Source organism: Echeneis naucrates, chromosome 6 (assembly GCF_900963305.1).
Source record: "Echeneis naucrates chromosome 6, fEcheNa1.1, whole genome shotgun sequence".
Classification (NCBI taxonomy): Eukaryota; Metazoa; Chordata; class Actinopteri; order Carangiformes; family Echeneidae; genus Echeneis; species Echeneis naucrates.
Window position 1 is genome coordinate 20,937,755 of NC_042516.1, and position 27,881 is coordinate 20,965,635.

Consider the following 27,881-nt stretch of genomic DNA (forward strand, 5'->3'; position numbering starts at 1 on the left):
GCAGTTATAGGATTAGAGGCACCATCAGTGATACCATGTGCAGTTGACCTGCTGGCATAGTTTCACTTTATCCACTATGAGAGATGCAAGGATTTAGCTTATTTATTTGTTTATTTAATCATCCATAAAACCACAAAAAACCACAACCCCCACTCCAAAACACTGAACTTAAAATATTTCCTCATTTACGTTTAGAAATGAAGGCTGAAAGTTTTTTGCTATCATGTGTCTGATGCCTGAGTTTACAGCTCTGTTTGTTGTGTAGCTGTGTCGGAATGAGAGCGTTGGAATGTATAGCTGAACCAGAGATCCATTTGTCTTCCATTAATTTCTCTTCTTCTTTTTTCTTTTTTCAACGCTCCACATATTTTGTAGCTCGCTGCTATGATGTTTTCTAAAGATTTAAAGCAGTCCTTCTGTGCACTCTTCTTTCCAGTACCTACACTGCCTACAGCTGAGCTGGGTGGATGAGATGAGGAGCAGTACGCGCAACCTCACTTCATCTCAAATTATCTCTGAAACCGATTTCAGTGCAACCTTCGGCCCTGATTTCATGTCCATAGAAGATTTTTCCATTTCAGAAACAGCTCTGAAGTATGTTGCTGCCACAGTACATTTCTCCAGTCAAGTGTAGCAAGTGAAAATGTTGTAGTCATGCAGTTCTGGAGTCAAAAACAAAATGTTTCACAATGAGCAACATGTCTATTGTTTACCAGCCTCAACTATACTGTATATATGGGACTAAAAACAAACACACCCACAGACCTGCGCTCCTTTTCTTTCATTTACTATCATTAAATCCTGCTCAGACTTCACACTGCTGAAAAACAGCTTTTTGCAGATAGCGATTTTCCACAACCTCCCAAGTCTCAACAATCAATCCTCAGAGAACGGAGCGCTCCATCCGTCCTAACGGCAGGATGTTGCTATAGTAGTTTTGGGATTGTGAGAGCAGTGCTGAGTCCAAAACAAGCACCCAGGAGCCCTGACTTCTTGGCTCTGGTTTGCACCTTGAGCTGCTGGCAGGACACCAGACCTCTCACCCCGGGGAGGGAGGCAGATGAGATCTCCATCACCATCTCCTCCCCTCATCATCGACACACACTCTTTACCCCTCCACTCCCATCCTCGTCCCCACCCCTCCTCTTCTTTCTTTCTGAGGTGTCTGGTGACTCTGGCCCCAGTTATCTTGCCCCTCCCTTCATCATGGAGATGAGGGAGAGAGAGAGAGAGAGAGGGAGAAAGGGAGAGGCTGCAGCCCACTACCACCATGTCCCCAGAGGCCCCTTGCCTGCCTGGCCGCCTGCCCCTCCTGCTGCTCAGTACAGCTGTGGCTCAGTACCAGACCCTGAGCAGCTGGGATCTCAGCCCTGCCAGGGAGACAGGGGAAGAGAGTGTGAAAGCACCTCTCCTCGCTCACTCTTCATTAAGTGAACTCCACAGGTACTTCCTCCAGCTAAAGCTAAACCTCTCTGCTACTGCTGCTGCTGAGAAAAACCTCTTTCCAGCATGGCTGTGGTGGCACCCCGGGCCCTGGCACTTCTCCTGCCCTCGGTGCTCGCCCTGCTCAGCCTGGCCCCGGCGCCCACACTGGGAGGATGCCCATCGGCTTGCCGGTGCTCGTCCGCCATGCTGCAGTGCCTGGACCCAGATGACATCACCAGCATCCCGATTCTGGCACCGCAAGAGAGCGAAAACGTGACGGAGATGTGAGTAAGACGTGTCACCTGCTCTGCATGCGCCTCTGAATGCACTCAAGTGTTTCAGATGCGCTCCTGTTCCCTGATACTGATGCTTGACTTTTTGACTTTATTACATTGGGTTGGGTTGTTTGTGGTTTTAATGGAGCATTTGAAACTTTTCTCATAATATCTAGAAAACCTCTTGCCAATAAATGTGCGTCCTGTACACTTGTGTTTATGCACACTGGGTGTCAAATGACTCAGTAATCACCGCTAGAGTTCCCAGGATAGTTGTGCAACTGCAAAGGTTCTTTCCATTGCTTTCGTCCAAAACAACATGTGTTCCTCTGAATGCTATGGGTGTTTGCTTTTTCTTGTGAATTTCAGCTATGTGTTGGTGTATTTGTCATCATTTGATCAGCGGACTAAATCCAGGTGCCGCTTGATGTCTGAGATGCATTAGCTTGGCAGTGATTTAGTCACTCTGGTTATTGGAAATCAATTATGGATCAGTTCTGACAAACAGTGGCATCAAGTGATGGGAAGTGATGTTGCATCATCACAATGTGTGGCCTCGAGGAGTCTCAGCCATATGAAGTCTTTCCCAAGAAAGCCACACAAGAGTTACGTTTATTTTATTTTGTCACAAGCTGAATCATTTTTCGACTTGAGTGTCAAAAATAAATAAATGCAACTGGCGCTGACCAAGTTGCTCAATTTCTTTAGTTAGAACTGAAGAAATTAGAATGAGTTAGAACCTTTGTGCTACACTTTTTAAACCCATAAATCTGCAATTAAAACCTTAATTGAATGATGAATTGTGCAATACTCAAAGTAATCCTCCTCATAAGGGGTGTGTGTGTGTGTGTGTGTGTGTGTGTGTTTGTCGGGGGGCTCTCATGTGAATTCCATTCCTGATGAAGGACCCACTGACATGCCAGGCAACTTAGGTTGTCCTGACCTCTTCGAGCCTGAGCTGCAGCTCAACAGATGAATTAAGAAATGGCTGATCATTTATGCTGCGGTTTTGGTGGGTAATTTGGTTTGATGTAGACAGATCTTAACAGCCATACTTGTCACGCTTCTCTGACGGCAGAGCCGAAGGAGAGACCTTCCCTGGGGGAAATGTGTTTGAATAAAACTCATCTGAGTCATGGTTCAGATGAACTGAGGCTTCTCGCTCATCGCAGCAGATGACTGTTATTTAATGCTGGCTTTTTAAAACTTTCAACGGGAAAAGATGTCAAAACTGACCACCTGTGATTTAAAGGAGGCTGCTGTATTATTATGCAACCCAGCATCAGCTCCAACATGGAAAACTAAATGTCACTCTCTGCACCACCACGCTGTTCTCTCTTTGTTCCTGTCCCCGGATCTGAGCAATTAGCACTTGTTAAGAAGGAACTCCATTTTCGAAATGCTGCTTTTGGTGGAGCAAAATACTCCACTCTCCTTCCCTTTTCCTCCCTGTCTCTCTTTTCTTTTATTTTTACTTTTCTCCCCTAACTCTCTCTCTTACCTGTACCTGTAGTTAAGCATGCTTCTTGGAGCTCAGGGTGAGGCTTGACATTCTCTCTCAACCGTTCAATCAATAAGAAAGCGGGTCTTTCTCTGCTTTCTCTGCTTCTGTTTACCACCGTGCTCTACATGCCAGCAAACAACAACACTCACTGTATTGGCAGTGCAAGGGAATACAGCCAATGCACAGAACAAACAAGGGGCCATTAACTGTGGAACAGGGGCTGAAATTCATCATACGCCTAGTTATAAATTCAATTTTGTGAATTGCCAGTCAATGCCCCCACCCGGGAACAATAGATGATATACAACCCACTTGGCTCAATCTAATAAGTAAGGGCGATGGGTGATCCTGAGCCCACCTGCCCCGTAATCACATTATTGCTGTGTGGGTCAATCAGACATGAATAAAAAGGTTTGTGTGTTCCAGCTGACAAACAGAGAAGTGGGAGGTTGAAACAATGCCACATGCTGAAAGTGGCTGTCACCATGTAGAAATTACTGCAGGTATTTTACAAAGGAGGATCACTCTATCTATCTATCTGTCTATCACTCTATCCATCTATCTCTCCATCTATTCAAGTTTATATCTTCAGTTTCAATACATTTCACATTAGCTTGTGTTTAATGCCCTTGAAATCTTTTATTTCTCAAGTTGTTTGGAGCTTTAGTCAGACTTAAAACAGTTGTTTGATGCCACGACTAGTTTGAGGGTCAGCCAAGGTCTGATTTGAAGTCTGTGAGGAGGTTTTTCGTTGAATTGGAAGACGTGTGTCCAGCAATTAAGACTTTTTGAAACGAGTCGTACTCACATACAGATATGTTCTGGATTTTTGTGGCTGCAGAGTGAGTTGAGAGAAATCTGATAAATTGCCTTCAATAATGTCATGAAGTGTGAAAACAAGGAAAGCTGGAGATGTGGAGATGTAAATCTTTCCCAGACTTCTTTCTGCAGCTTGCTGCTCCTCTCTGCTTGAAGCTGGTATCTCCAGACTGCATCAACTGCCACCTGCAGCAACGTTGTGTTGCATTGTGGGCTTTGAGAAGAATGTATGCATGGAATAAAAGAGAAAATACCTCTTTCTGTTGCATGTATTTTGATAGATGAGCTTGATAATATTCTTGAAGAACAGCAAATTTTCACTACTTTTTTCAAAATAAAAGCACTCTGACGAAGCAGACATATTTTGAATTTTTGGGGATTCTTTAGTTGTTTATGGCAATTTTTTAATACATTTTTTGCTCCTTCTGTCTACCTTAGAAATGAAGCGGCATTGTTGGATGAATTTCGTGTGCATTCACATTTTCATCAATTTTTTTCATCTTCCATTGTCATTGCCTCAAGGTGCTCTCTTGAAAATAATATTATTTTTATAATTTCTTTTTATTTTGATCATTTTGTTCATTTGATGTGGGAAGGAAAGCTTTTTCAAGGATATTTTGCTTGAGAGAAAAAAGATGGAGACATTCACGTGGATAAAACCCCTCAATATTTGATTCTAGTGAATCTAATCTTTTCAGAAAAGCTCATTGAAGGAGTGTCCTCCTGAGCTAAATGGACAACATTCGTATATAGGATGGACAGCAGAGTGAGTGAGAGACAGACGGTGAAACAGGGGGTTGATGAGGGCAGAGGATTGGATGGACAGTTTGCGCTGGCGAGATCCTTGGTAGGTCAGAACCATCAAACCATCTATTGAAACATCTCATGAAAAGGCCTGGCTGTCCTTGCGCTGAGTGCTGAATTGATCTACAGCTCACTAGTTATTCTGAGATAGGCTGAGGGGAGAAGTGGAAAATGACTCATTGAGAAGAATTTCCCATCAGCCTCATTTACCTGGCGTCTCTTAAGGCGTCGTTTTTTTCCACAATGAAATGAGCTTTTTGCGAATCCCTGGGCATCTTGGTTGGTTTTGTTATCTTGTAGTCTGCTCCGTTGATGTCAGGGAGGTCAGACACATGTTAATGAGGTTGAATTTAGATGCTCGCTGCTTTCCTTTCCTCCATAATCATAGTTTTATATCCTGCTCACTCTCGGGGTTGAATGTGCTTCGTCCAAACCACTTCCCTTCCTTCTGCTCTTCTCTCCCCTGAATGATGATGTCTTTAAAAATTTTTAATGGTCTAAGTAATTAGCTGCTGAGCGTTGACATAAAGGTTACACAGGTGACCCTAATTTGCTGCAGCCTCTTCTCTTACTTTCTGTGCTCAGTGTGGACTGTTATTGTTAATAGAGTGGCATTTCTATGCTTTACCTCGAATAAAAAATAGAAAACCATTCCTCCATTGTTCTCTTTGTTAACACGGTGTTTTATTTGGTACAAAACTGGCCTTTTTAAAATGGCAAATCAGTAGTCCTGGAAGATTTTCAGTCATCCAGGTCATGACTGTTCGGTTGTAATCTGAAGAAAGCCTCCTGGATTAGAGCTAAAAATCTCTTCATAGCTCTACAATCCTTGTTGTATGGCAAATCAATATTTTTATTAATCTTTCCAAAGTTGAAAAAAATAAAATAATAATAATCACAGGTTATCCTGCTCTGTTCTTGGTGAAGAAACATATTCACTCGTTTCGTCTCTTGTTTTTTTTGTTTGTTTTTTCAGTCAACATCCAATTACACAGTAAACAGCTGAACATCACACCAAAATGTATGGATTGAACTTGTAACTCTCTCCCTCCCTCTCTCGCTCTCTCTCCCCCCTTGCTTTTATCAACCAGTTATATAGAAAACCAAGCAGGCCTGGAGAATATAACAGAATCAGATTTTGCTAACTACCGCGAACTGAAGAACCTGTAAGTATACTTTTCTTCCAAGTTAGCATCTATAAGACATGTTGAGCAGCTGATGCATCCAGCATTGTTATGTACTTGTCTATATTGTCCTGATTGTTCTGTGTGCATTTCTCACTACAAAATGTCATTCCATGCAACTGACCATTAGCTGATTTCCAATTTGCTTACTTTTGTTGCACTTTTTCTCAGCTCTCACAGCGCTGTGAGTCATTTTGTAAACAATCTGTCTTTGATTTCATGTAGTAAAACGAAAGTAAGCTTTGGTTAACTTTTGGACAAGTCATCAAAATGTAACTTTTTTGTTCGTTTTTTTACTAGTAAAATGGAGATATCATGTAGAACTGCTGTGCCCAATTATTGCTGCTCTGATTGGTCAGTTTCTCCTTGTGGGAGGGGCTTGGCTAATGGTCAGTTGCTCCTTAGATCCATGCCAGAGTGATAAATAGTTATAGTTAGTTAGTTAAAACGCTGATTTCGCTGATTTTGCGAATGCAATTCATACATAGCCAAAAGTACCCCTTAAACAAGAACATTAGTTAAAAAGTTGCATGTCATGTCCATATACTTCTGGCCCTTAACAGAAAAATATTACACATCTGTAATGTTCTCTGTTTTATGTTTGTAAAGAGGTGCAATTAATATGAGGCAGAAAAGTTTCTTACATTCATAGCAAACAAACTAACTTCTACATGAAAGGATTTTGCCAAAAGGTTAAGTTGGTCAATAAAAAATAATTGGCAAATTATTTAATAATAAAGAAGAAAGGAAGGAAAATCTGTGCTTCCAATGACAGTGGGTTGAAGATTTTTGAGCTTTTGAGTCTGGAAGAGTGAACAAAAAAATTCACAGATAAACTGAAAAAAAAAAAAAAAAAGTGCATTAATCAATAATGATAATAATAATACAAGCCCTGTTCTTATCTCTGCCACACACCTTTCTGAGCTCTTCTGCTTTTATTTATGTGTTCAGATTTCCTCTGGTTTGGTGTTTACTGTGATTTCTACTCCTCTCCAGCACAGTTACATCATGTAAACTGAGGCTCATCGCCAGCAACGCCTTCCAAAACAACGTCAAGCTCCAGTATGTGTAAGTGTCCTCTTAATACAACTGGATTGTCTTCCCCGTGTTGCGTTTTGACCTGTGTGTTTCAGATTATTAGTCGCTGTCAGTCAGTACTCAACTGACCTTTCAATACTGCTCACGTCACATGGGGAGAGAGGGACACTTCTGAAAATCACAGCGACTCAGCTGAAGGTTTTAATCAAACACAGATCTGGGAAATTTGCGAGGAATTGGATCTTTTCTCAGCCTTATATCTTTGGAAATCTTTCACTGAAGACTGAAGTGACAAAAGAAACATTGTGTGGTAAAAAATTGATACCTCAACACGTTTCAAAACACTTCAGCAAACAGCCTGTTTGTTAAACACCAACCAACCTTTTTTTTTACACTTACATCTGGCCAGTTCTTCAAATCCAGGCCCAACAATAGATAATAATTGGAAGAATTATCTACTGGAACCATCAAATTGTCTATTCATCAGCAGCTGACCTTTATCGCCACCATCTTGTCCTCGTTGTCTCACTGAATGTTTGCGACATGTCCAATGTTGTTTATCTGAAAGACGAGCGGGTTCTGAGGGCCAGAGGGTGGTGGTGGTGGTGGTGGTGGTGGTGGAGTGGGCTGAGCGAACTCGAGAAATTGGAGAAGACATCCACCAGTCACCTTTTACTCGTTCACTTTGGCGGATTATCGAGAACTGATGCATAATAAATACACTCCACTAAGGGTCCATTATCACTTGATCAATATTTCACCGTGGAGAGAGAGATAGGGTGGGATGGGGATGGGGTTGGCGGGGGTGGAGGGGCTTCTGCGTGACAGATGTATTTCTGAGATTAAAACTAAACCACACAGTGAACAGGCTGCTTTGTGTTTTCTCCTCGTGCTCTCGTCCTTATCCGCACCGCACACAAAAGCACATTCAGGTCTTAAGAAAATTGAGAATGAGCTGCACTTCCTGGCTGTTCTCTCCCCCTCTGGACTGGAGGAGGAATCGAACTGGTAATGGAGAACCCCCAATGGCTAACCCATCTGACATGAACTTTTGGGAGCGAGGAAAACAAATAGTTGAACTCTTGGCCTTGCCAGAGTGAATATGCTTTGGTTTCCATATATGCGCTCCCCAATGTGGCTTTTTGTCATCTTCTGAGGGGAGTTTACTTACAGTCTGGCTTCTTGTCTGGCTGAGGCTCATTTCAAAGCCACCGTGATGATACTTAAGTGGCCTCGGAGAACTGACAACAGGATTCATCTATTATGGTCTTGTAACGATCGCCTGACATGCACCATTAAAGATGTAGTCTTGATTTAACAACCATATTTCTATTTACTTTCTCTAAGTTTTAGGAGGCAAAGCTAAATATTCCACATTAGTTGGCACAGTATTTATGTCTGGAGCTGCTGGCCTTGTCCTGCTAAATGCTGCCACATCAGCTGTTTATTGAGTCACAAGTAGGGGATTGTTAGATTTCAGCAAATTAAAGGGTTTCATATAACAAACCTGTGATAATTCACCAAGTGAATATATTTTTTGTATGGTCTCCCATAAGAATTATAATAACATTTTCTATATTTTTCTATAATTTCAAATGGGTAAAATCGTGTTATATGCACAGTGTATTGATTTATTTGACACCTCCTTATCTCAGCCCCTCGCTCTCTCACTCAAACACATTTACAAACATCTGTCTGTCATAGGTGGACTTTCACATCCCCTCTCTGTGTTCCTGTCATTCAGGGTCCAGATGTACCAAATCAGTGAGGGTTTTTACCTTTTTCGTACAGCGTCGTCGTGCCTTGGTACCTCATCTGGTTCGGCCCTCCGTCCTAATTACGACATCATGGATTTGGGTCCAACCCACGGCTCTTTGCTCTGCGTCTTCATTTCCCTTTTCTCTCTGTATCTGCAATAAAAGCTTGAAAATGGTAGCATGCTTTGAACTATCTTGAAATACCATTGAACCAGTGACAGTCTCATCTAAACGGAGGCAGACCTGCAGGGATTCATACGGACTATAACATCATACTCTCTTGTGATAGATATGATATGATAGCTGCGCCCTAATGATAGAGGGCGCAGCTAAATAAACCTGAAACCAGAGAGAACTATAATGGACAACATAAACCAGTCCTGATATGTCTACTCCACAATAGGCCTCTTTTCTGAGTCAGAGCTCAACTGAGAATCTGTGATGTTTCCTCCTCGAACCATCCTGATAATCTCGGCTCCTTCATCTGTCCACCTCGCACAGGTGGCGGCGCTGGGTGACGCACAAAGCTCGATCTAGAATTTCCCAACAAGGGCGTAAAAGGAGATTTGCTTCCAGCTCGCTTTTTTTTTTTTTTTTTTTACTTTTGATGTGTCCTCGCTCTAAGAACGGTTTGTGACGAATCACTTAATGTACTGAACACTTTGCAAACACTGTTAGTGATGCTGGAGGTGTGTGTGGGGGGGGGGGTTGTAAATGTGGCTAGTGCGAAATACTTGTCATGGCAATTGATCTGAAACCATTTGGATGCATTAATGTTTCCCCCTGAACATAATTCAAAGCAGATAAGTTCCGAGAGTGAGTGATCAAATCACATTGTGCCTCAAACGCAGAACAGGACTACATTACAACTGTGACAAAAACACACACATTGTTGTAGTAATTAAACATGTTTCTACATATTTCTTATGCTCAGGCTGCCCTTTCCTTCCAGTCTAACAATATAAATGATGTTAGGACAGTAAAGTTTTCCCACCACATATTACAGCTTTTCACACACTAGATACCTAAGTAGCTCAGTTTGCTGTTGTGTTACATGTAGTGACAGAGAAGTAAAGTAGACGTCGATAACGTGAATCTTCTCTCCCTGTTTCATAGGAACCTGGCTTCAAATTCACTGGAGCACATCTCCTGGAGAGTGTTTCATTTCCTACCCCTGCTCAACCTGTGAGTTCCGTTAAACTGAGAACAAGGATAGTCCCATCCATTAAAAATGGATCTCCAAATTCAATTGGGTTTCCTGCAAAGGAAGAATTAAACCTACTGTACATCAAAATGTGCCAAAATTCTAACAAGCAGATCTGCAGCTTGTTGACTTCTTGGAAAACATGTGCAAAACGCACAACATATTTATGGTTAGTTCCATTTGTGCCATCAGCGCTCTGCACAGTACAGTACTCTGATTTAGTCCTAACCCAAAAAACACAGCAGACTAATCCAGATGGCATCATTTTCTACCTGATATCAAGAATCAAATGCATCTTAAAAAGTAATTTCCATGACTTCATCAAGTGTGTTTCCATCCAGAATATAATTTCTTGCATTTTTAAGTTAAAACAAAAATCTTGAGTTTTAAAGAAAAAGACAAAGGTTGAAATGTGTTGAAACGTGCTGGTGACCGTGCGGTGGTAGAAAATGTATTTAATCCAAAAAAGTGGAGAATTAGTGCCACTGTGGTCCCATCAGGATATTTACCTCCATGATTAGAGAAAATGATATCATTTTTCAAAAATGCAGCTTTTGTTTTGCAAAAACAGGAACAGTATTTTGTGCTCTAAACCGGCAATGGTGTGTATCTTATTCATGTTATATATGAATCTTATAGAAGAGCAAAGATAGGAGCTACAAGTACAATTATTGTGCTTTCCCCATCAAGTTTGATTGTCAGCTTGTAGTATAGGTCATGAGGTATTTTAAAGGTCATAGAAAAATGACTAATCATCGATGATATCTTAGGTTGGAGGGTATGAAAGGTTCATTTCTGTGTTCATAGAGTAAAATTCTTCAAGGACTAGATTCAAATGATATATATCTCCATATTGTACGTGCATCACTGTGGGCCAATTCTGTTGAACTTTTCACTTAAAGAAAACATGTTTTCATGATGATTTATTTCTCTGTGGTAGTTTTATTCATAAGCTCTGGTGCTTGGAGCTTGTTTCTTTCCTGTGGTTTCTTCTCAGAAAGATGGACTCAAAGAAACATTTATTCTCCTTTTTCTCCCTCAGAGTTTTGAGAGACAACCCTCTGGTTTGCTCATGTGATCTCTATTGGCTGCAACAGTGGCACGTCAACGACCGTGGCGACTTGGACACCCAAATGCTGTCTTGTTTCTCTGACAACAAGGAAAAACGTCTCAGCACACTGGTGATAGACAACTGCAGTGAGTTTGGCTGACATTTTGATATATTTGATATGAATATTTGCAGCAAAATGTTCAGAAGGTGATCATTCTAATGGAGACGTTAGTTCGCATTCAGAAATAATACCCTGAAATTATTTGTCAGATAATGTCATACAAAGTACAGTAAACAGAAAAAACGACCAAAACAAATCTCTTTTTTCTGCCACTGTCCAGCTGCACTCACACACCTTTACTTGACAGGAAGGTTTTGTTGTTGTTGACCATCTACCGCAGCTCCTCTGTCTCCATGATGTTGAGATCAGGCCCATCTGGGGGGGGTCAGACCATTTGTTCCAGGGTCTTGCCTCTGAAGATATTTCTCTGTGACTCATGATGCTGCAAAATTAAATTTGGGACCACTCAGATGAAAAGAGTCTAAAGTGCGAGTAGAGTTTTTGTAGAGGTTGTTCTGCTAAAGTTAATGTTCTCACTTTGAATCTGATTTTAACACACTTCACCACTTTTTCATTTCTTTTTTTACCCAAGTGTGGCCCACTGTTATTTTACATTGGTAATATTTTAAGTATACGGGTCACTTTGCTGCCATATAAAAATCTCTTTTCCTTTTTATAGATATCCCTTTCTTTTATATTACATTCTATTGCATGCTATTCTGTCTATATCTTATTCTAACTCTAAGAAGAGTCTGCACTAATCTCTGTGTTTGTTTACGAACAGCGAGAATAAAGAGGATTCTGCTTCTGATTCTGAAAATCTGAATATTGCCGTTTCATCCAGCTGGCTTCAAAAGGAAAAATAAAAATCATCTGTTCTTTCGATTATGTGTTTTAATGCCTTCCATAAGCAGGTGCAGTGTAATGCAGGAAAGAAATTGGCTCCGGATTGTTGCCTTAATTGGATACAGTAGAACATCCTGTTGCCAGGAAACATATCAGAGCGTTTCGTGCCCTGTGCCTGTTTCTCTGAACCGCTAAAAAGACCCAACTCAGTCGTTCCATCTCATTAGCGACTTGACCTTGTGGCTTGTCGTCTCATGCTGTCTTCCGTTGCTCTCAGGTCTGCCTGAGGTGAGAATCAACTTCTCCAAATCCAAAATTCAAGAGGGCGGAAACTTGACGTTCGAATGCCAGGTGTCAGGAAATCCCACTCCCAATGTGAGCTGGCGAACTGATGAGCTGAGCTCGACCTTCTCCACCCAGGTACTGAAAATGTTTGAGTACGGGATTCACGTATGACTGAAATGACAAATCATCAACTTTATAAACACAATTCCCAGCCGTGACGTACAGGGAAGCAAATGTGATAATGTTGATATGAAACTTCTGAGCTGCCAGATTGAGCGTTATCACACCAGTTCGTAGATTAATCTGTGTTTTTAGAAGTTTTTGCAACTTTTTATATGAACTCTTTTGGCCTATGCGATACACATTACATTTATTGTGTGTCTGTCTGTCCCTCACATGTTGCGCCTCCTTTTTTTTGTGCTGCTTTGACGGTTCAGTGTGAAAATAGGTTTGCTGTCACTGGCTTTTCTCTGGCTGTTTTGGCTTGTGCCTGTGTTTTCTTGTAGAAATTGGGATTTTTGTTTTCACATTTTCCCCAAATCTTTATTTTATTTGACCATTTTCTTTTCAGATTTGCTCACTGCTTTGTTAATCTTTGTAAGAAGAAACATAAAAAAAAAAAGTAATCTTCTGTAATGTATTGATCTACAGCGGAGTAAATTGGATCCCACTTCATCCCTGTCACCTGTGCACCTCTAATTGATGCAGTAGTGATTGTGTGGCCGTGCCCATCTGGATTAACCCCCTCTGCTCTTTGTGCACGCTTGCTCTCGCCTGCTGCAGAAGAGAATCTGGGGCTCCACATTAGAGCTGGTCCTTTCCCTCACCAACGTTTCCTCCAAAGACAATCTGCGCAACCTCACTTGCGAGGCAGAGAACCAAGCTGGGCCCAGGGAGGACATGGTGCAACTGGACATTGAGTGTAAGTGCCTGCGAAATAAAACCGTACTCCTAAAAGCTCACAGCCTCAATACAAGTCGTTGGGCTTAATGGAGGTTAGGGCAAGAGCACACTGGGGCCATTTTTCTAGTGCAGGCAGGGTGGACAGGCAGAGAAAAGAAAATTGCACTGCACTGATTTCTTCTAAATGCCCCTTCTCCAAATACGAGCATGTACCCACCATGCTTCTAATGGAGTTCTCTGTCATCTGCCACTCACTCTGGCAACTGGTGAAAAGTGTTAAAATAATATGAGTGAAGTGCTGCAGGTATGGCTTGCCATTTAATGCAGGGATACAATGCGAGGACAAAGGAAAGTGAACTTACCTCTCCTTGCTCTTAAAGTACTCCCTCACCCCATATCCAACTGTACTGTACTAAATTACAGTTGCAGCTTGACCCAGGAGGTTTGCTGTTGTTTCCTCTTTTCAGATGCATTAGTGCATCTGGAAGTTGAGGAACAGTGAGGAATGACAGCACCCAGCGGTCCCACAGAAAAACACAGTGAGACACATTAGTGATACATTACTGAAAATACTGCCCAAACAATATTGTGTATCACCAACTCAGTGACACTCATTAGAAAATAAAGCCAAAAAGAGCGAGGGCGCCGATCAGCTGAAGCCAAATGCACGAGCACCATGGGACAGATAATGAGCATCAGGAAAATGGGGCTGATAACCCGCGCGAATATCTGATTTGAGCTTGTGCTAATGGACTTTTCCCTCCTACTCCGGAAAACCGCTTCATCCGCAGTGATTGGCAGTCTGTAAATGCGTTAGTGCGGCTAATCTATCAACATCAGCCCCCCTGGTGGACGGACACTCGTTAACCGCTAGCCCTTTAATTACTCTTAATTACCTCCCAGAACAGTGGGTGTTTACTGCTGAGTGGCTCTCTGTGCCATTGATTCCTGGTACCAGCCTAGCTTCCCTTTCACAGAGGAGCTTTTCTATATTCATCTCACGATGGTTTATATATTTTTTTTACTTCAAATTCAATAGGTGAATACAGAGCACAGTTTTGTGTCTGTTTCGTTTTTCACGCGAAGGTTCTGTTTAAATACGAATGATTTCAGGAATCTTTCTTTTGTTGTATTTGCCTAATTTAAAAAAAACAAACAAACAAACAAACAATCTTTTGACTGTCTAATTCTGCAGGGAAGTCTTAGAGCTGGCAGCCTCATCAAGCTTAATTCTATCCTTCCTCTTAACCCCTGTGGTGAAAACGCTGTGTAAGATTAGCAGAGGTCGCCAGTGGATGATTAGTTAAATGTGATAAATAATGCTAATTCTCACTCAACGTCACAGAATTTAGCCGTGAAGAGAGACGTGTCCCTCTGGATCCTTTTAGCACAGCACTTTCTGCAGCTGGGTCACGGGTTAAGAGCAGCAGAATGAGGGGTCTCTGCACTCCAGAGCTGTGTTCGATCCAAACAAGGCTATTTCCTGTAACTTTGTGTCCTGCTGAGCTTCCAGGTAGCTTTTGTGGTCAGGGGCTCGACGACTAGCGGGGTTCATTATTCATAGCAGGTCAGGACAGGTTTGCAGCACAGATGGAGAACATTGATTCGTGGAAAACTCACAGGAAACCTTCAGGTCATGATCATGATCAAGGTGCACATGCAGCACAAAATCATGACAGAGCAGATCATCTCTATTTGACTAACAGTGAGTTGGTGCACTTGAGTATCTGAAATTTTCCTTCTTGTCCTACTTCATTTATCTGACTGTGAATTAGCAGATAAATATTTAAATCATGTGATTAGCTCATGTTATAGATTAAATAATCTCATATTTTGTTAAATGTTGAATGTTTACAGAAGGAACATTTTTGAAAACACGCTTAATCAATTTCTCAACTGTTCCCTAACTGTTGCTTGTTGTGTTAGATTTCATAGACTGACATGAGACTGATGCCGTTTATTCATGAACTTATTAGACATTTTTGCCAAACATAATTTTGTTGGAAAATGCCACAGTAACCGGTGCAGCAGGATGAAGACCAACCCTGACTTTTCTCACCTCAACAGTTCCAGTTCAAATCCTTTTTTTGAGAGATGCGGTGCAGCAGCATTACTGGTGTTTCCCCTTTGCTGTGGACGGTAACCCTGCGCCGAGCTTCACCTGGCTGTACAACGGCAAAACGTTGAACGAGACGGCCTACGCCTACACCCAGTTCATCACAGACTCGTCTGACGGGTCAGTGAAACACGGCTGTCTCTTCCTCAACAAGCCCACCCACATCAACAACGGCGACTACACCCTGATTGTGGAGAACAAACTGGGAAGGGATGAGGCCACCGCCACTGGGATGTTTATGGACAATCCCTTCGACCCGCTGGATGATCCTGAGGGGGTGATTCCCGGTAAGTTCCTGAAATTGTTTTTGTAGCTGCAGGATGTTTGTTTTCCGAGCAGAGTAGGCCATTAGGGCAGCTGAAAGACAGATCTATCTGAATTTTTTTTTTTTTTATCATTTTAACACTGCAAGCTCCAGTGTTGAAACAATTACTTTATTAATTTGTGACACTTCACAGTGAGCTCTACAACATACAGACATACATGGCATCGGGTAAGGAGCCAATCAGATCACCATCTCGGCATCGAAGGCGACATGTAAAACATCATTAGTTCAAGATATGTGAACCTGTCAGAGTCTGTCAGACTGAAAATAGCTTCTGTCTTTTGCCTTTTGAATTAAAATGGTGCATCATACTCAGAAAGAATGAGTGATTCTTCATTTGCTGTGTCGTCCAACAACAACAACTTTTTATCAAAGAATTTCCACAAAACAAAGCTAATTCAGCTCATTCACATCAGTATTCTTATCCAAATGTGACACCTGGTACTTTAAAACAGTACATGAGCAAACATGTTTAATAGCTTTGTAGAAATTAATACGTTCCTAGATGTGATTATGGAGTTTTGTGAAAAGGCAGAAACTCCACACACAATCTGAGTCTTTAGTATTCCTGGTACCAGCGTAGTAGAGCTGGATCAGCTCTACCTTCTTCTGCCAGATATCACTGCCCTGAACTGTTAAACTGCTTTAAATTTATAGAAGCGTTTCATTAATTGGACTGTCCTGCTTTCAGATGATTACTTATTACAGAACATTATTGCAATTGCATTGTCGCTTCGCACAGAATGGAACAGTGCTTGTCTTTTCACCAATTTTTAATATATATCTGCTAACAGGACAAAGTCAGTCAGGAAACATTGTCTATGCCTCTGACCATCGCAGACAGCCGACAACAGTCCAGGAGTTCAAGGGGGAGGGATTTTATTTGACTGCATTTTTTTTACATTGATCAGTAAGAAGTGAAATTACACTGTTATGGCAGCCAACTCAGTGAAGGCCCAAGGCAAACAACGTAGGAGAAAAACTATTTCAATTGTGAAGCCAAATGTACATCCAATTGATTTTCCTCAAAATCTCCAGAATGTCAGAGCTATAGAGAATTAATGTTTGATTTTTTTTAATAAATAAATAAATATATATGCACACACACACTTTTTTTCACGTTGTTTAACAATTCCCATTTCTACCCCTCAGTTCCTACGACCAAGTCAGATATGGACGTCACAGAGAACTCACAGAGCCGAGTGTTTGTGGTATGACATCGTTCCCAGGGAAAGCTTCATGATAGTCTATCGATAACGCTGCTGCGTGTAACTACACATCTGCATGTCTCTGTTTGGACAGGTGTCTGTGGCTGTGGGTCTGGCTGTGTTCGCCTGCACTTTTCTCCTCATCATGGTTTTGGTTATTAACAAGTGTGGCCAGCATTCCAAGTTTGGTATTCACCGTAAGTGTGCATTCATAAGCGGTACAATCGAACTGTATGAGATTTTGAGGTTTGAAGAAGTCACTGTTCTGGCAAAGAATGGTTTGCAGCACTTAACTCACTCAGTTTGTTTTCTTTTAAAGCTAAGCTAAAGCGCGTTTTGGCTCTGATTACATTTTTTTTTGTATAAAAACGTGTTATGCTTCTCCTCACCTAGTTCAGTAGGTGTTGACATGTTGCTCTACAAAAATTGTCCTTGAGCGTGCACAACAGCTACAGGCTGACTTGTTTAAGTACACAGCAGATAAATATTATGAAATACTCTCACAGTTTTCTGGCAGCGACTCACCTCCTGGCTCTAGCTTAGGTAACTTCATCATCTCATTTAACGCCCTGCAAGAAAACAAACGAGTATATTTCCCAAAATGTGGAACTAATCCTTTAACGTTTTACTGCACTGACTGCCGATGTAGCGTGACTTTCAACATCACTCGTACATTAAATTTCTGTATCTGTCTGCTTTTGCAGCTGGTGGCACGACTTCGGCCCAGAGCCGTGTCTGAAAAGGAATGTTTTAACAGCAGTGAGCCACAGTCCAACGTTTTTGTCAAATTATTGTTTCAAGTTGCAGATGGTTCTGTCAGGCTCCTTTAAGGTTAGGCATAGGAGAGACTAGCTAATATATAGGATTTCTACTGAGCTGTAACTTTGCACACAGGCAGCCGCTGTGCCGGCCGAGCTAAAGTGCCTTAATTACTGCATGAGAACGGCGGCAGAAACCTCCCTTGGCTACCGCCACGTGGTGAAGGCCATTAAAGAAGATGGATGGATAGATGGATGGTAGAACAGCTAGACATGATATAGCTCTACTTGGACCCCACCCCCTAACACACACACACGCACACACACACACACATCTACCCTTCTCACTCTCAAAGTGCCTAAGTGGGCCTGATTGCCTAAGTGGGCCCTGCTCCCTGTTTCCTTCCCTTCATCGCCTGTGCGCTCTCTTTGTTGTTCCATTTTCTACCATGTTGGACTCTGGGGGTTCTGTGGTTTGCCTTGCTGAGTGAGGTTTTACAATTTGGGCCCCACTTGTTTGGCTTTTAATACGCACTGTAGTCAGGAGTTGCTAACCATTCAGGCTTGTTACATGGTCATTTTTACAGTTCAATGTGGCCTGATTGCTGTGTGGTTGATGATAGTGATTATTGGGGCTTGTCATCATCTGTCGCCATGGTACCAGCTAATGTGCAACCAAGTTGGTGGCAGAAAAGTGTTGATCCCTTAAAGGGGGAAAAAATGGGTTCTGAATTTCTCCTTTTGATGGGCCACTGTAATCACAAATGGTTAGAAGCTGATTAGGTGTTGCATATATCTCCGTTTTGCGCAATTGCATCCTTCCACCATTTCATTAGGTTCATCAGTTTTGGGTACGGAGGATGACCTGGCCGTGTCTCTGCGCTTCATGAACTTTGGCACAAGCCCACCTTCCTCAGATGAAGACTCTGGTTTGTCCAGCTTTGTAGAGAATCCTCAGTACTTCTGCGGCATCATCAAAGACAAAGACATGTGTGAGTCTGACTTCTTAGCTGGTTGTTTGTCTTGTTCGACAAGAAATCTGAAGTTCCAGTTCCAGACTTCTTCTCTGCTTTATGATCAGGTGTCCAGCATATTAAACGGCAGGACATTGTGTTGAAGTGGGAGCTCGGTGAAGGAGCGTTTGGCAAAGTCTACCTAGCAGAGTGTGCCAACCTGAGCCCCGACAGCGACAAGATGCTGGTCGCCATCAAGGTGAATAACTTTCACGAGCTCTTCTCCGCTTCGTTAATGTTGTTTATTCCCCCTGAACAACATTTAAGACTGTTGTTCCAATTGTAAACTTAGCAAAAACTGAAGTTTATCGCAACAGCTGCAACGAGAAAATGCACAGCAAACATAGTTAAATGTTCCACTTACTGAAATAGCATCCTGTGGTTTCAGAGTGAGATGTGTTTGTTAAAGGACAGTCAGGTGGTTGTAATACAGGGCTCATGTTACACCAGGTTAATGCAAACCACAGCGAATAAAAACAAGATGATGACTCTTTATCATCCCATTAATCAGACGTGCTCTTCTTGCAGAACTCGTGGGCAGTTGTGTAAGAAAGAGTTGTGTGTGCAAGAACTCGTTGCATTGATGCACAAGTCACACAATCATCCTCCTTTGTTTCTTTTAGTAGGATTGAGAACTTTTCACTTTCAGCTCAGAAAACAAAAGTGCTCCAAAAAAAAAAAAAAAAGACTGGCAACTTTTTCAAACTTTTTTACCAAATGATCTAAATATATAAAAATGAATCAGATATGCAGGTTTACTAGAAATTAATATTTTCACACCACTTTTTCTTCCATTATGAAGGCGATGCTAATTGCTTTAAAATATTCTGTCATCACATTTAATCACAATGCTTCATTTCTCATTTATTCCTTTTCTACATGATTATTGTCTGCTGTCAACCTCTTCTGTTCATTTAGTGTTTCTAATCGTATTTTGCTTTGTTTCATTTCTTCCCTGTTTGAAGGCAGTTGAGTAATTGCTGTTATGCGGTTTAAGAAGAAGCAGCGTGTTTATCTAAATGCATTATCCCCGTGTGGTCACAGACTCTGAAGGACGCCAACGAGTCAACCCGGCAGGATTTCCAGAGGGAGGCGGAGCTGCTGACGGTGCTCCAGCACCAACACATTGTACGATTCTACGGCGTTTGCACGGATGGAGAGCCGCTGGCCATGGTGTTTGAGTACATGCGGCACGGAGATCTGAACCGCTTTCTACGGTATGTACTAGACCACTTCATGAGGACCCCAAGGACAAAAATTCAATTTAATTCAAATATTCTTTTCTGTTCCTTTTTCATTTCTATTCTTTTTTTTTTTTTTTTTGTATTGTGCCAAATGAGAATATACGTTATTTGAAGCAACTCTACAAGGTCAGGTCAGGAGCTTACAATGCTAAAGAGAAACTCAGCTGCAGCACCTGCAACAGCAAGAAAGCTCCAAGAGAGCCAGACTGGAGGAGGACGCAGCAGAAAAGGCGTCGTTAGGAGAGCAATCAGAAAAGAGATAATAATAATGAGTTTTGTTGTCACAGATCAGGATCCTGCTGCTCTGGAGTCAGAGATAGCTGCAGAAAGAGAGAGGGAGAGAGTTTATGGCATCATGGCAGTTCTGCCAGTAACATCGACCTGTAGCAGCTAAGAGTTTAGGAATACAGGAGTTTTCAGCTGAATCTTAAATGCAGAGAAGACACACAGTGGGAGCAGCTTCCACAGGAGAGCAACCTGATAGCTGAGGCCTCTCACAACTGTCCATCCCTGCTGAGCAAACTGAATTACAACAGAACTCAACACATTATCCTTTCATTGTAAAATCAGTAAAGGTTATAGATGAAAAGCTGTAAAGATTTTCCCAACTCTGCATCAAAGGTTACATCTTCTCTTATTTCCAAACGCCAGTATCACATTATCACAAACCATAGTCCTCTTTCCTCAGCAGACAAGACGGCTCCCTTTTATTCAGACGTCCCATTAAGTTTGACAGCAAGACCCAGAACCTGCAGAAGCCAAATGGAATCCAGCCATCATACATTTTATTATTATTTTTTTTTTTTTTTACTCCAAAGCTGAAGTGACGATCAGAAAACCATAAAATTATCTGTGGCAGCAATTTGGACTTCTACCTCAACCTCTGATATTTTTCATTATCAAAAACTAATTAGCAATCATTAGATGCAATAAATAAAAATAAAAATAAAGGTATATAAATATGAATTGTAATGTTAATAACAAGTTTAAATAGTGCTCATAAATGAATCTTTTTTTTTTTTTTTTTTTTTACAAATCAGAAATGTCAAAGACTTTCTCATAATTTTTTGTTCAAGTGATTCAAGCTCTTCTATTTTCTTCCACTTACTCATTTAAATCATCTTAAAGTTACAAAAAATAAATGGAGGCTGCAGTGAAGCAAAAATCGAAAAATAAAAAGTGTTGTGCATCACAGGCAAGGTTGAAATTTGACTGCAGATGTGATTGAGAACATATCAAGGGGCAAATATCTCATTGAAAAGCTGTCCTCACATTATAAACAGGGTGAAATTCAAATGTGGCAGGATTTAATTTGAATACTGATGTACACAGTAAATAAGATACAGCACTTGAACGCATTGAACTGTATTCTGAATAATACGATATCTAAAAAAAAAAAAAAAAGTGGTTATGTAGCCAATGGGTTCATAATAACACTTGAATTGTTATATCACACAGTGACGGAGGAGCTTTTTAAAAAAAAAAAAAAAATTTAAAGTGTAACTCAAAACGTCTTGAAAGCTCTGAAGATGCTGAGACAATGTTGACCTGTTACAGCTCACTTGGCACCTGGGAGACCATCTGACCAAACTGTTGGAGCAGACACCGTGGATGCTGGCTGCCAGGTGTCAGATTGGGGAGGAAAACACATGCACACAGACTTTGCCTGAGATATATGTTCACCAATGGATGGAAATTGCATTTCCAGCAGACAGAATGGGTGAAACGTCTGAGGGCCCCCACAATGCAGCTGCTTTCCCACCCTGCCACCTGCCTGTTAAACTAATAGTGATTGTATAGACAACTTCCTTTGTAAGGAGGGGACAAAGTGGATAGCAGAGATATTAGGATGGATGGAGACACATCATCTGTGATTTGCTCATTTGGGCTGGAGTTCGATGTGAGGTAGGGTGTTTATGATCCACAAGAACAACTGGGAGTCAATGTGCTCTTCATCTCTGAATTGCATTATTGCAAATCAATTGTGGGCGTATTACAAGCCTCGTGTTTTCTATTAACCATCACCGTTAAACGGCTTTACTATGGCACTGTCCTCCTCATCACCTCTGCAAGGCCCTCAAGAGCTCGCACATGTTCATGTTAGATTTCATGCTGCGTTCACTGTCCTGCGGGTCAGCTAAGGTTGATGCCATAGTTACCAACATACTGAGGGACATCCGAACGGCCAATAGGAACAGAGGAATAACAAAAGGCCAGCATGATCTGTTTCTTTTTACATGTGGAAATACCGGCTTTGTAGAGGAGGACAGGGGCTCAGCTGGTAACGGAGGGAAAGTGGAATCATTCATTAACCGTATAGGATGGCCAAAAGGTGATCTTTGAGCATTTTGAGTTCTTTCTGTGCTCAGACTGATCCAGGCCTGAGAGCTGGATGATGAATTTCCTGTAGCAGCCTCTGGCACCTCCGGAGTGACGGGAGTCAAACTCTTGTGTTCAGAAACAGAATCACACACGCTGCACACAAGCACAATCCTTTGCTACTTTGTGTAAATCAGTTTTATGTTGCAGATCTTGCAGCTTTGATTGTTAAACACTCACTCACCTCTCTGGCATCTGCAGAGCTCACGGCCCGGATGCTCGGATCCTGGAGGAATCCAAGATGCCACCGATGGGTCAGCTCACTCTGCCTCAGATGCTGCAGATCGCCGCCCAGATCGCCTCGGGCATGGTCTACCTGGCGTCGCTGCACTTTGTCCACCGCGACCTGGCAACCCGCAACTGTCTGGTGGGAGAGGGGCTGGTGGTCAAGATCGGAGACTTTGGGATGTCACGAGACATCTACAGCACAGACTACTACCGGGTGAGTGGCTGCGCTTCAGACACCCATCGATAAAATTTCATCTGCTTGTCCAGTCAAGGTGAATTAATTAATGCTTTAGTTTTTTTGTGGTGCTCAGAGTACTGTGATTATAAATGTGTTACTCATACTTAATTTCATTATTGTTGTGAAATGACCCTTTTGCTTGATTTTGGCTTGTAATGCAGAGAAATAAACAAATCGTTTGCTGGAATCACACAAAAGTTATGCAAGATATCTTTGATGACTCAATAAGTGAACACGTGCTTACAGTGGTTATTATGATTATTGATTATAATGTTTTTTTAATGCATTTAAATACAGTTTGCACAATCTGAATTCTCAACCTCAGTTGTGCTTCTCATGATACCAAATTGGATGTAAATGTATCGGATGTAAAACTAGCCTGTGCAGTATTCTATTTTTTTTTTTTTTCTATTATATTTTCTATTATATTTAAAGTGTGGCTCATAATATATACATATCTCATTGTGAGGGCTTTCAATCAAACTGAGCTGATCTGAGCTCGTTGGCAATTTTCATCTTGAAAGGCCTTGGTGATTTAAATCTGATTCTGATTTGTAGAGGTCATCTCACTTCCAGCATGATTTAGCTCTCCAGCACTCACTCCTCACTCAAAAATTCACTCCTTTCTTCACATACAACTGAAACAAAGCTTTTCATGCACTCCAGTCAATAAGGTGAAATCAACAGGCAGCTGCTTTGAGAACTCACAAATAAAAAAAAAATAAAAAAAGCACAATCACAGCAGATTTTGGTGGCGATGAGTTCGTTTTCTTTTTCACATTTTATCAGGCTACAAAAATTTGAAGTTCTTTTGCATGTTAAACCTCTTTGTTATCCAGAATATCAGTGATTTCAAGCTGCTTGTTGTATTTGTTACAGATAGCTGAAGGATGAAGAAGAAACATGATTTTATTTGATAATTTACTTAAAAATTCTCCACTGAAGGATGGCACATGTGTTCGATTCTATCAAAAAGTAAAAATGGTGTTTTGGCACGTAAAATAATGAGAGCTTACGGTGTGATTCCTCGACCTCCTCAGGTGGGTGGACGTACCATGCTGCCGATCCGCTGGATGCCCCCGGAGAGCATCATGTACAGGAAGTTCACCACGGAGAGCGACATCTGGAGCTTCGGCGTGGTCCTGTGGGAGATCTTCACCTACGGCAAACAGCCCTGGTACCAGCTGTCCAACAGTGAGGTGGGTTGGGACAGAAAGTTATTCAACAGCCAAAGTGTTATTTCTTTTTGCCGTTTTTCTTCTTCATTCTGCTAAGTGAAGCTGATTTTTATCGGTAGTCCGATGAAACGTCTGGGCAAACAGGGATCGGTTCACCCAAATGATATCTGAGGCATTTTCCCACTAACATTTTGTTGTCTGTAGCCACATACAGACAACAACACCACCACATACAGTGGCTTATGCTCTTATTTGCTTTTGTTTTTCTGCGGCGTCGCAATACAAAGACAGTCTGATTTTATTCTTGTGCTGTTAACAACATGGCAGTGGATGATTCACAAAAACTTCCATTGAACGGACATTTCTTTGCTTGAAATGATAACTTTTCCCCAAATAAAGACAGAATGGATCTGCAGTTTGACATTGCTGTAAATAAGCTTAATTTAAACACTGTTACACAATGTGATATTAAACAGTGGTCGCGGCTCAAATAGAAGACAGGCCCATAGTGCGTGTTAGTACACTAATGAAAGCACAAACTCTGTGGCATGTTCTCACCTCTCTGCCGCTCTCAGCTTCTCTTTTTAACAGAAAAATATACATTAAAAAATATTCTGGAGATGAAAACTGAAAACGTCCAACAAAAAAAATCAGCGGTTATGAAAAGATAACTAAATGTGTTTGACCCTTTCACTTTCAATTCACTTTCCTGAATGTAACTTAATGACTTTTTCTGTGCTTCTAATGGAGTAAAAGGACTTTAACACAAGTGAAGGATCTGAAGACTTTCTCCACGGCTGTCTTCCACATAATTACTGTAGCTGTGGATGCTTCGGAGCGTCTGTTGCTGAAGTTTTACACGGCTCTTAAACTAATCAATAAGTTCATAGTAATTAAGGGTGGTCCAGTCTAGCCCTTCTGCTGGAGCACCAAAGAAGTGGGACTCCATTGTAACCACAGCGGTGCTATTACAGCACGAAGCCCTCTCTCCTTTCAAGAGGAGAGTAGATCACTTTTCCCCTCCACTCAATTCTAATCTGATTGGTTTTCATTTTTGCCCAAGGCCAATGAGCTCTAACCTCGTTAACCTAATCTGTCTCGGGCAATGAGGGACAGGTGAAATTATCATGTTGCCTAAACAAGCAGTGGCGTAGATAAATCATCCTAAAAATACTGACTCGGCACGCAGCAGCGACGGCGGCCATTTTGGGGCCGCCGGTCTCGAGCCTGTGAGGCCTCTTCCGCTCACCGGATCAGTTCGGGGTTAAGGACGGAGAAGAGGTTGAGTCAGTAACCCTTCAAACAGAGTGCGCAGGGAAATCCTCTCTCTCATCCTCGACAGTGATTTATTGGCCGAGCAGCAGGAGCGTGTGAACTCAATCAGTCATCGCAGCCATTAGTGTCTGAGCCAGGAGGCCATTCATATTTGGGCTGCCCCCGAGGTGATGACTAATGGACACATATCTGCTAATCTGCACGGCTGTTTTGGCCAAAAACATATCTGATTATTAAAAATTATTGTCTTGCAGACTTTCAGAATAAATATTCATTCGTTGCTGCCAGGGATTATAATTCACTCTTTTTATTTGAATCTACAAATCGACGACACAGAGAAAGGTGCATAAAGTTATTATACAGTCCCTAAAAAGGAAAGTAAAAGATAAATTGGAATAAGAATGAATAGAGCTCATACCTCAGCCAAGGCCAAACAATCCTACACACGTCTGTCAAATAAAGACTACAATCTGGATCTGCAACAGATGGTATTGAAATATTCTTTACGTCAAGAGCCTGAAAGAAAATAAAATGAAAAAAATAAAAAAAATAAATAAATAAACACAGTTCCGAAAAGTGATGCCCCCTGATCCAGATCAGATCCTCCCTGGATCCCTCCGCCAAGTTCATTGCAACAGTTCAGACCACTGGCAAACAAAAAGATTCCTGCTGCTGCCTCAAGATGAATCAGGTGGCTCTGAAAACAGGATCTCTTTTCAGAAACAATGCTCCTGTTATTCCAGATAATGGGGAGGACTCTCCGTCAACAGTCGGGCCAGCGGCTGTCTCTGGTTAAAACTTGTTACAGAGCCTGTGGATTTTTGAGAGTAACAAGGACACTGCCTGGTTTTTTGTTTTTTTTTGCAATACAAATACTTTTTTCATGTAATAACATTTCAATGTTGTGAGCATCACAAAAGAGCTTCTGTTGACCTCCACTGACAAAAATGTCAGAGGCAGACATCTCAAAACCTTGACAAAGAAAACCAAAGCCATTCATCCAGTTTCATATTGGAGCTACTGTCAAGACACAAATGTAAAAGTGCTGTTTAGAGTTCAGAAACAATGTCTCCATCATATACAGTCCAAGTTCGGCCTGCAGAGAATGACAAAGTGTTTGTTTGCAGTCATAAAAATCGCTGGTCAAAATCTTTTAAATGTTTGTTGTATATTTTATACTGATTTGGGAGAAGCTTTAATTGAACTTTTAAATATCAACGTCAAGCCTCAGGAATTGACCGTTTAAAGGAGCTCATGAGGCCTAAGCTTTTGTTCGGTATGTATGTTGGCGGGACTGTTGGCCTTTTTCATTGTACACAAATCATTTTAATGTGCTTTGGTGACCACAAGTGTGAGAGTGAGGCTCACAACATTAAGAATAAAAAAAAAAAAAAAAAAAACCCAAAATGTGATCCCTGCAGCACCTTAGGAGGTTAAAACGTTAACAACTTCTGGTCGTATTAATTGAGACGTCCTACCCCAACAGGCCATCGAATGCATCACGCAGGGCCGGGAACTGGAGAGGCCGCGGACTTGCCCCAAGGAGGTGTACCTGCTGATGCAGGGCTGCTGGCAGAGGGAGCCCCAGCAGAGGATGATCATCAAGGACATCCACGGCCGGCTGCTGGCTCTGGTCAAGAACCCCCCGGTGTACCTGGATATCCTGGGATAAAGGGGTCAGGAGGGGATCGGGGGCGTTTAAGTTTAAATCTGCTTTTTATTTCTTCCACTCACGCTGCAGTTGGAAGTAGTGATTCTCCAGTTCTTTCTCCCAGTCGCTGCTTTTCCCGCTTCGAAGGTTGACGAGACATTACGAACAGTTTAGCAGTGACCTTCCTGCTTCAGTTGCCCTTTTCACCCAGATGGCTGATGAATTCTCTGGAGACCTGTCAAATGTTTACCAAAGTGCTTCACGTGTATCTGAGGGAGCCTGACGGAGGGACATGCATGGGGAAGTGTTGAACTTACAGTATTATGGCCGTTATGTTCTGCGATATCAGATGAAGGCTCAAGGGGGATTTTTTTGTCGTTGTTGTTGTCCCTGCAGAGTTTTGGGAGCTGCGCCAAATTTTATTCAAACTCTACTGGCGACACTTGTTGAAAGGCAATTAGAAAATGAATGGGTGATTACAGGAGAATGCACTTCACATGATGAGACTAAAGTGAAAGCCAATTTCCAGATTTGGGCACAGAAGACATTTGTACAGTAGAGTCAGTGATTTTGGAGTTTTGATATGGGAAGTTGTTTTAAGGCTTTCAGTAAATGTACAATCAGAACCTTTCAAAGACTGTTTCTCAAGTGTCAAATCAAGTGTATCATAAATATTTTTCAAAGGAAAGACAAAGAAAATGTCATCTATCAGCAGTGAAAGGGTTTCCTGTTATATTAACTACTGTTTACATTTTAACGCTGTCAAATACGATATGAAAGAATGAACTTTAAACAAACAAACAAACAAACCTGTGTCACTGCCTACGAGACGGACTCAGGAATGGCTTCATGTTAAACATGCTACTGTAACAACCCCCAGAAATCAGAGCGCTGTAGTGAAATTGAGTACGGGGGGGTGAAATGGTTTCAGAGGTAACAGATGGATTAAAGTGAGTGAAACTCCAGGAGGAGAGCGACAGATGGCTCTGAAACAGAGACTGGAAGTGAGGCCACCACCACAAAAAAATAAAAAATAAAAAAAGAATAAAAAGAATAAATCCAACCAGAGGGACTGTAAAAAAAAACATCATGATGCCTTTAAATGTAAATAC

General features: G+C 41.6%; 1 protein-coding gene across 1 annotated transcript; it reads left to right on the forward strand.

The window, feature by feature from the left end:
- Positions 1–1,509: 1,509 nt before the first annotated feature.
- On the forward strand, positions 1,510–26,790 carry ntrk1 (neurotrophic tyrosine kinase, receptor, type 1). The gene is made up of 16 exons (XM_029503831.1): positions 1,510–1,709; positions 5,919–5,993; positions 7,008–7,079; positions 9,923–9,991; positions 11,053–11,207; positions 12,246–12,388; positions 13,037–13,175; positions 15,224–15,559; positions 16,750–16,808; positions 16,900–17,002; positions 18,400–18,555; positions 18,645–18,775; positions 19,621–19,793; positions 22,401–22,641; positions 23,706–23,864; positions 26,605–26,790. The coding sequence occupies exons 1-16, from the start codon at positions 1,510–1,512 to the stop codon at positions 26,788–26,790; spliced, it is 2,397 nt and encodes a 798-aa protein (XP_029359691.1).
- The last annotated feature ends 1,091 nt before the right edge of the window (positions 26,791–27,881 follow it).